The sequence below is a fragment of the Sander lucioperca genome, chromosome 12 (assembly GCF_008315115.2).
Source record: "Sander lucioperca isolate FBNREF2018 chromosome 12, SLUC_FBN_1.2, whole genome shotgun sequence".
In the NCBI taxonomy this organism is placed as follows: Eukaryota; Metazoa; Chordata; class Actinopteri; order Perciformes; family Percidae; genus Sander; species Sander lucioperca.
This window is the reverse complement of record NC_050184.1, coordinates 23719966-23729965: the sequence shown is the minus strand read 5'-3', so window position 1 is coordinate 23729965 and position 10000 is coordinate 23719966. Positions and strand designations below refer to the sequence as shown.

Sequence of the window (10000 nt, the reverse complement as noted above, 5' to 3'; positions counted from 1 at the left end):
AGCAGCAGACGCCGCCCCCCCCCTACCACCACCACCACCGCTACCACGTGCAGAGCATCCCGCAGCACCACGCCGCCCTGGCGCACAGGTTCTCAGCGCCGCCCCGCCGGCAGGGCCCGTCCAGCTGCGCCGCCTCGCAGAGGATGCAACACGGCGCCGGGCAGCAGCCACGCTACAACCTGGGCTTCATCACGCCACCGCCGCTGTCCCCGCACTCCCCCGTCACCCCCACTACTCCGCACGGACTCTACCACTCGCACCCCGCGGCGAGCCGGCCGGGTGGAGGCGGCAAGCTGCCGCTGACCATCTCGCACTCGCAGCCACACCCGCACGCTCACACACACTCTCACAACCACGGCGTGCACACACACTCCCCTCTCAGCCCCTCCCCCTCCGCCTCCCCCTCCACCCACTTCATCTTCTCCACGCCGCCTCCACAGACGCCCTCGGCGCGCCTCGTCACGCAGACGCCTCCGCAGCCCTACGCACCGCAGTACCCGCTGATCTCCTCCATCCCTCCCCCGCCTCCCCACTCCCCGCTGCCTCCGCCGTCCAGCACCGCGGCCTCCCTGCACCCGGGGGCCGCGGGAGGCCAAGGGGGCAAATCCAAACCCGTCAGCCGGATCAGCACAGTCGTGTGAGGAGAGAGAAGCCAAGGACGGCGGTCCGCCACCCGGCGGTGAGCCACCGGGGGGCGACGGCGAGGAGGAGGAGGAGAGGAGGAGGAGGAAGGCTCATGCAGGTGAATCAAAATGGCCGCTTAGTGAGGAAGAGGGCGCTGAGAGCGGGGAAGAGGAAACTACTCAGTCTGTGTTATTTCCACATTCACTTCCCCCGCAGGTAGAGACGCTCTCACACTCGAGCAACCAGCAACGAGAACGCAACCGACCAAAGCTGAAGGAACTCTAAACACCGTCTCGGTGAGAACCTCCTCCATCTTCCCCTGAGCAGCGGCCTGCGTCTCCGGAGGACATGTTTGTAGTTCTGTCCTGACTGGAAGTGTTTGTGTCTAATTGTGAGTCCGACTCTGTGGACAGACGGTTCAGGGACCAGACGTGAAGGGAACAGTGCCTGTGACTTCAACACGAGGGTTAGCTAGCGCTCGATGCCGTACGGGATCATTTGATGGGACAGTTCAGGTTTTTAGGAAGCCTGAGAACACAACGAGTCCTTTTACTATATTCCAAAAATCACACTAGTCTTGCACCACTTTGTTTTCCGCACAAAAAGCACTTGTACCTTAGTTTTGGCTGCTGAGCCCTGCGGCGTCACGGCACGTCGGTTAGCATTGATATGGTGCAGTTTCTGTGTCTTAGACAGGCGTGCATGACCTGTGCAATAGCTAGCGAGTGTCGGTGTCTTTAAAACTTGATATGCAGGGGGAGGGGGGGGATGTGTTGTGATTTAAAGCCCCAATCCAGCATTTATTTGACCATAAAAAGTGCATTAGTGAAGGTTACTGAAGACTTTACTTTCTACAATAAACTTTTTTTAAAACTTTAAATAAGCCATCGTAACAAATACTATACAGGTGTCTTTGTACCTTTGTGTTTTGACTAAAAGCCTTTAGTGTTTGTGGATTACAGGGTTTCGGCAGGGGGTGCTACAGCCTTATTTCGGATTGGGACTTTAAAATGAGAATGGTTGACATTTGACACTGAATTTTCCCAACAACGTATTCTTTTATTATTATTATTTCAATTATTATTTTTTTTTTTTTTTTAATTTATTATTTGCAAGTGTCCCAGCATATTTAAACGTAAAAGCCTGAATTTCTGAGAAATTATAATATATGTCAACTTGTATTTCATGCTCCGTATTGTATGCGTCCCTCTGTGTTGCCGGGAGATTATGCTGAAAGGTGCCAAACAGGGTGTAGTCTGGGAAATAAAGTCTATTGGTTCATGGGCTCGTCTGCCTTTGATAAAGCCGGGGAGCTGAAAAAAAAGTCCTAAAAAGAGTTATTTCAGGTCACATTAAACAAGATCTGCCTATAATGTAACTTATAATCCCTGTAAATGTTTAATGAACTGGGTGGGAAATGTAAAAGGTTATATATTAAGTCTAGAAAATCTAAATTGTGCAAACAAAAGTTCCATAACTACGTGGATCATGTGTATAATAATCAACACCCTCTCTCCTCAGATGCTCGATTCAGAACACGGGTCGCTGTTTTAACCCTTGTGTTGTCGTCCATTCAACCATGCACTTGCCGGTTGAAAACTGAAAATCAACACTTTTTCTGACGTTTTAAGCCCCTGACACACTAACCCGACCGTTGGTAGAAAAGGCAGTCGGACTGATCAGTCTCCCCGAGGTCCAAAAAGTGCCTCAGAACACACCGAAGCGACGCCAACATGAGCGTACGTTCTGCGCGTGCACGAGACGTAATACGTCTCCATAACAGCAGGCGGCGCTAATCTGTATTGTCGCCCAAAAAATTAAAACCGGCAGCTGATTGGACCAACGCGTCACATGGGTCTGGTTTCTCCAGAAGTTGAAAGCCAGACTGTCATGGCCGCGTGTTCAGAATATGATCTCATATTGGACTAAAATAGTTCACCAAGTTTCTGAAAACATTTTAAGAGAGAAATAGGCCGTGCCGTTGCTGAATCTGTCTTCATTTCAGATCAACAAAGGTCAGTTTGAAAGATTTTCGTCAGATTTTGAGAGACTCTAGTCACGCTCATTCCGCTCATCATTTCTGGGTTAGCTCTCCACCAATCAGATTGGTCATTGAGTCTGACTGCCCGCCCTCTGACCCAGCAAGTCAGATCGGCCCAAATGAAGGCCAACGGCTCCTCCGATGGACGATGGCACAGAACACACCGAACAGACTCTCACCGACCTCGCCAGACTGTCCAACGGCCGATTATCGGGTTGGTGTGTCAGAGCCTTTAGACTTTTTTGGCTTTTTTAAATGTTTTTGGCGCTTTTTTGACGTTTAATGCTTCTTTTCACTACCATGTATAAACACCACTAACACCATCTTATCACCACTAGTTTTACACTTATTTTTGGAATTCATGGTCAATAAACCTCATTTATAAAATAATTACACCTAATTCTTGAGTTACAAAATCAGAAATTATGAATTATTTAGACTAATAAAGGAAGGATAATCACAGAGGGGTATATGTCAACATTCAGTCAGGATACTGTTTAGAAACTTGAAAAATGAAATAAAACACCCTAAAATTCAATGAAAGGGGAGTTCCGATATTTTGTTGTACTTGCGAAGCCGTTGTGTGGAATCATCCGTGTTATTTTTGGGTAATCAAAATGAGGTAGTTAAAAACAAAACCCATATTTCTAGAAATGTTGAAAACAGGTCAAATTAGACCCGAAGACAACACAAGGGTTAACAATGTCGTTAACGTGAAACGGACCCAGTTTGGTTAGGGTTAGACACCAAAACTACTGAGTTAAAGGACAATTTGGCGCAAAATGAACCTAGGGGTTAATAACATATGTGTACCGAGTCGACCGTTCTCTGGGACATGTTTTCATGCTAATCGAATGCGTCTCTAGCTTGAAACAAGCTCCGCAAACCAGTGATTAGCTGCTAACGCTAGCTTTCGGCCACAGGGTAAATCACTATTTTATACCACTAACAAGGCTCAAAATAGCACCACACTTCCACGGTAGCATAATGAGGGTCCCTACATGTCATCAGAAGTATTGAGAACTTTGTAAGTGTGCAGGCGTACACCAATAACCAGTAACATAGCTCAAGCACGGCGTTTGTGGCTTGTTTCAAGCTAGAGACGCATTCGATTAGCATGACAACATGTCCCAGAGAACGGTCGACTCGGTACACATAGGTTCATTTTGTGCCGGAATTGGGTTCAAATCAGACGTTACTTTACTTCCTGAAGGTTACCACGTGATGCAGAACGTGACGTAGCTCCGTTTGTTCCCTAAAGTTAAAAACAAATCTCTGTTTCCTTTTCATTTCTAATGGGACATGAACCTCGTTCTCCCATGTTTGGCTAATTAAAAACATTATAGTTAATTTCCCCTCCAGTCCAAACTGTGTTATTGCAACACATTCTCACTCCCATCTCGTAAAATACGGACGCTTGGTCAGGTGTCGTTGTTATTGACGCTAAAAGTCTCCTTTAGCGTCATATAAGGCGCTTTAAGTAAACGCTTGCGGGAACGGGATGGTTGGGTTTAGGAAAAGCTCATGGGTGGACTTACGTTTCCATGACACGGCAATAACGGGACGGTTAAAGACACACGCGGGACACGATCCCCGGTCTCCTGAGTGAAAGTCCTGTGTTGTTTGACCCTCCCCCCCAACCAACCTCCCTACGCGGTATTCCCCCTTACATCCTACTCTCTAAACCCGTGTAGCTGCTGCTCTCCCCGGTAGGTTCTACAAACACGCTGAAGGGCGCTTTTTTTCATCACTTCAGACACTTGACAGCCACTTGACAGCCACTGTCCAAACGTCCATATTTTACGAGTTCGGAGTGAGAACGGGTTGGTCATTGTGAACTCTTAAAAAAACAGTTCTGGTGACACTGAGGGTAAAGTGGTGCCTTCAGATGGAGGGAGGGTTGGTATGATATGATCTTAGAAAATAACATTCCTCCTTAGAATATAAAGACAATTCAGCATCTAAACCAGTAATATAATGATTGGTTGTATCCATTCAGAATAAGAATCATCACTTTATTGTTTCCTGCATTATTTTAAATCTGGCTGAAAGACTGAGGCCTTCGTCTCCCTCGTCATCCAACAAAGGAACCTAAAAACACTGGACCTAACTTCATCTTAAAGGACTTGCTAACATCTCACAGGACTGCAGTGCAGAGTATGTTTTACCATCACGCAGCACTGAGTGAAATATTCTTGAACAAACTCATTTTTACACATTATTTTTGCACTTTGTGTTAAACCTGGCATGCCAGTATTAAAGTGTGTTTTCTCGCTCACTCTGTTTGATCGAGATCCCCGGATGTCAGGGCAAGTAGCCCATGATGGCTGATAGAAAGTTCTTCAACCATTTGAACTATTTTAACCAGCCATTTGTACTTCTCGACTAGAAATAAACCTCTCAGTGCTTGTTGCTTTCCTGTCAAAGTGGCAGGTTTTCTCAGCCTAATGTAAAACTTTACCAGCTGGTGGATTATGGGAAATCCCTGTGATGTTCTGAATGCAAACATTAATGACATGATTTTTAGTTTCCATGTGATTATGTGAATGCGCCAAGTGTAGATATTAACTGTACAGTTTGTTCTTTTTCCAATCGGGGCCAACAGCGTCGACCTGTAATTTGAGGTTCAGAATAGCTTGAATTAACAAAACGTATGCTCTAAAAACCAAACGTTCATCAGGGTTCTTCACGAGAAAACAAAACTATAAAAGCCCCTTAAATGTTTTTTGTAGAAGCCTTTTGTTTTCGAGGTTCGTGGGATTATAATGAATAGACAGAGTTCCTCAGGGAACTTTCTTGGGTCCCCTGTTTGTTTTCTAGGTTTTGGGGATTATAATGAATAGACAGAGTTCCTCAGGGAACTGTCTTGGATCCCCTGTTTGTTTTCAATCTGAAGAACCCCTTTGACTTTTTAGAGTGTTACCGATATTATTATCAATATTGTTGTGTGACAAGCTTCTACTAACATTACGTACTCCTTGGGCTGTTTCGTATTTTTAGCATTTTTTGTTTTGTTATGTGCTTACGAGTGTGAGATGATTTCTTTTTTTCTGATTTGGGCATCTTATGGAAGTATTAAAACTAATTTAATTTTGAATATGTTTACAACAAAACCAAGAATTTTCTGTGACTAACATACAACTAATAGGTTCTAATATTTTTAATACAGACTGTGATAATTGATTTCACTCACCCCTGCATGAATCATCACGAAGCCTCTGCAAAGCCTCTCACCAACCTTTTAATGCAACAAGCAACACTTCTGCTACCTAACAACCTTTCAAAACCACACAAAAACAAACAATATATGCTGAGCTTCTAGGAATTAGTGTGGGCCGTTGGGTCTCCATCATGTATCTGCACACACCTACAGAAACGCTTGTTCAGCGTCCCATACAGGCACTAAAGTTTAGAGTGTGTCCCACACAGGCACTAAAGTTTAGAGTGTGTCCCATACAGGCACTAAAGTTTAGAGTGTGTCCCATACAGGCACTAAAGTTTAGAGTGCGTCCCATACAGGCACTAAAGTTTAGAGTGCGTCCCATACAGGCACTAAAGTTTAGAGTGCGTCCCATACAGGCACTAAAGTTTAGAGTGCGTCCCACACAGGCACTAAAGTTTAGAGTGCGTCCCACACAGGCACTAAAGTTTAGAGTGTGTCCCACACAGGCACTAAAGTTTAGAGTGTGTCCCATAGTGTCCCACACAGGCACTAAAGTTTAGAGTGTGTCCCACACAGGCACTAAAGTTTAGAGTGTGTCCCATAGTGTCCCACACAGGCACTAAAGTTTAGAGTGTGTCCCACACAGGCACTAAAGTTTAGAGTGTGTCCCATAGTGTCCCACACAGGCACTAAAGTTTAGAGTGTGTCCCACACAGGCACTAAAGTTTAGAGTGTGTCCCATAGTGTCCCACACAGGCACTAAAGTTTAGAGTGTGTCCCACACAGGCACTAAAGTTTAGAGTGTGTCCCATACAGGCACTAAAGTTTAGAGTGTGTCCCACACAGGCACTAAAGTTTAGAGTGTGTCCCACACAGGCACTAAAGTTTAGAGTGTGTCCCACACAGGCACTAAAGTTTAGAGTGTGTCCCACACAGGCACTAAAGTTTAGAGTGTGTCCCATACAGGCACTAAAGTTTAGAGTGTGTCCCATAGTGTCCCACATAGGCACTAAAGTTTAGAGTGCGTCCCATAGTGTCCCACACAGGCACTGAAGTTTAGAGTGCGTCCCATAGTGTCCTACACAGTCACTAAAGTTTAGAGTGTGTCCCATACAGGCACTAAAGTTTAGAGTGCGTCCCATAGTGTCCCATACAGGCACTAAAGTTTAGAGTGCGTCCCATACAGGCACTAAAGTTTAGAGTGTGTCCCACACAGGTACTAAAGTTTAGAGTGCGTCCCATAGTGTCCCACACAGGCACTAAAGTTTAGAGTGTGTCCCACACAGGCACTAAAGTTTAGAGTGCGTCCCACACAGGCACTAAAGTTTAGAGTGCGTCCCATAGTGTCCCACACAGGCACTAAAGTTTAGAGTGTGTCCCACACAGGCACTAGAGTTAAGTATCTGTATGGCAGGACTTTCACCCAGGAAACTGGGGATCATGTCCCGTTCTTGTCCCACGTGTCACTAAAACGTAAATGTTTAAATCCCACCCACAATCGTACTCATTCCCTAACTAAGTGGTTTCACTCTGCACATAAAAAAATGACAACAAATCAGTCCCAAACAGAGCGTCAAATATCTCCGCGGATAGGATTACATTGGAATGAGTTGAAATACCCCCGCCGGTCTGTCTGAGACGCTAAAGGAGATTTTTTTTGCGTCAGTAACTAACACTTAAGAAACCTGACCAAGCCTCAGGTTGTGACGCGGTGGGAGTGAGACTGTGTTGCAAAAACCGTTACCTAAACACACTCGAAAATAACAAAAACTGAAAACTCGAGGAGCACTGGATCAAACCTACCTCGTACAGGCTTAACATTTAACCCTGTTCCACTGCGTGCCCGAGACGAAGCACACCCTCACCCTAAAGTTTCCATTTTAAAGTTTCATACCGTGCTTTTGCATGTTGTAGCCTATCAACTACAACGTGTACTTTACATTCCTGCCAGCCATTCTTTGGGCAGGGTTTGGTTACAGTGTCAATCTCTGCATAGATAATCCATCACTGTCAACATTTATTAGGAGTCAAAGCTGTACAAACGAACAAACATTCAGCCATGATCTCGGTCTTCTGGTGACTCCTTCTGATTTTGTTTCAGATTTTGCGTTGTGTGCTTGGTTAAAAAAACTCTCTGTTTCCTTTTCTTTTCCAACGGGACATGAACCCCGGTCTCCTGGGTGAAAGTCCTGTGTTTGTTTGACCCCAACCCAACAACTAATAATAAGAAAATAAATTGGCAGATTAATCGACAATAAAATGAATTGTTAGTTGCAGCACTATAAGGAATGTTTTAAAAACTCTGACATTTGTGATTTGACAGTTGGTTGCAGAACAACAACCATTTTAATGCAAAAAAAATTACAATATGTTGCTTGTTTTTTTAAATTCTAGAGTATATTTTTAATGTGTTGAAATAAAATGATTAAAGGCAAATTCTCTGTGATGGATTAGCTATCTGCTGCAAGTCTCTGCAAGTAGATTTTCATTGAAACACTTAAATCAATGGTTACATCAATCTCAAACACAGACACACACACACTGATACACACACAGACACACACACACACAGACACAGACACACACACACAGACACAGACACAGACACACACACACACACACACACACACACACACAGACACTCACACACACAGACACACACACTCACACAGGAAATCAATCTGAAATGTATTGGCTGGTTTGCAGAAGTACCGTGGAGTATATGCAGTTTCAGAACATACAATAGCACACAAATGTTTCTTTAAATGCTCAGTTTAAATCAGTTATTTCTTTCTGCCCGGGCCTGCTCTCCACTATGGGTTTGCATGTGGTATTTATTACAGTATCTGCACTGAATGAAACTGTATTATAAACATGAATGTACATAACCATCGTTGTATGAAAAATAACAATGTGAGTACTCACTTTGCTCCACAGAGGGCAGTTTGTGTCTGGCTGCGTTTGCACCGGAACAAAAGATCTGGGTGTTAACGCTGACAGAAACAGATCTGACTGCAAAACAGGGAACATTTAAAAAAGAAAAGAAAGCACATCAGATCTGGTTATAGTTCAAGAATAGATTCTTCTGTTCCGGTGTGAAGGCTGTCTGTGTTGTGTGCGACAGGGACAACACAAGGGACCGCTTTATGTTTATAATGTAGAGCAATGAGAGACTGGAATAGTCCTTGTAAAATTGTACGAGTACCGTGTCAAATATATGTCAACAGAGACGACATTATTTTAAAAATTATGTATGAAGAATTTTAGCTGTGTATATAAATATATATTACTTGTACTTTTGTTTTTGAAATTGCAGAGATATGATGAGGAAAATATTTATTGCTCTAAAGATATAAAAAATCTGTTCATGTTGATGGAAAGACGTGTCCTGTTTTTTTTGGCTGATTGCACACACACTCACACACACACACACACACACACACACACACACACACACACACACACACACACATACGGTGGTGGTGATGGTGGGTATGACCCATGCTTTTGGTGTGGGAGACTTGGGTTTGATTCCCACTGTGATACATCAACCAATGTGTCCCTGAGCAAGACACTTAACCCCTAGTTGCTCCAGAGGAGTGGTACCTCTGACATATAGATTGATAGATTTTTATTAATCCCAAAAAAATGAGAAATTCCAGTGTTGCAGCAGCAAAATATCAGACACACATCACACATACAGAATATACATGAAATAATAATAGGATAGAATATAAGAACAAATCATTTAAAATATATACAAGTTGGGAATAAAAATGTACAACTGTTTAACTAGTATTGATAAAGATGTAGATAAACCTATTGTGCAAGGTGCACTTAGTGCAGATGTGATGTCTGTGAGTCTTATCTAGCACACAAAGTGTTAAATAGTTTGATTGCCTGCGGCAGGAATGATTTCCTGTAGCGGTCCGTGCGACATCGAAGCTGTCGGAGCCTCTTAGAGAAGCTCCAATGTTGGACCAATGTGGGGGGTTGGAGAGGGTGGTCGGGGTTATCCATGATAGATAACAGTTTGTTCAGTGACCTCCTCTCCACCTGAAGGAAAAACTATGACCGATTGTGCTCAGGCTCAAAAGGCCAGCGTTCTCTGACTCCACGTGGTCACTTCTCCAGCTACCTCTGTGTTCGTTGATTGGCAGACCAGAACATAA

General features: G+C 44.1%; 1 protein-coding gene and 1 long non-coding RNA gene across 5 annotated transcripts in view; both read left to right on the top strand.

The window, feature by feature from the left end:
* LOC116059899 (IQ motif and SEC7 domain-containing protein 1-like) overlaps window positions 1-2273 on the top strand; it is a 147382-nt gene extending 145109 nt beyond the window's left edge. For all 4 annotated transcript variants that reach the window (XM_036007986.1, XM_036007985.1, XM_036007988.1 and 1 more), the window contains one exon: window positions 1-2273. This exon is cut by the window's left edge and continues 553 nt beyond it. In XM_036007986.1, coding sequence (XP_035863879.1) covers window positions 1-641 — 641 coding nt within the window. In that variant the 3' untranslated portion in view covers window positions 642-2273.
* A 4614-nt stretch (window positions 2274-6887) lies between these two features.
* On the top strand, window positions 6888-7584 carry LOC116059913. The gene is made up of 2 exons (XR_004107409.2): window positions 6888-7044; window positions 7085-7584. It is a non-coding gene; the product is annotated as an uncharacterized LOC116059913 (long non-coding RNA).
* The last annotated feature ends 2416 nt before the right edge of the window (window positions 7585-10000 follow it).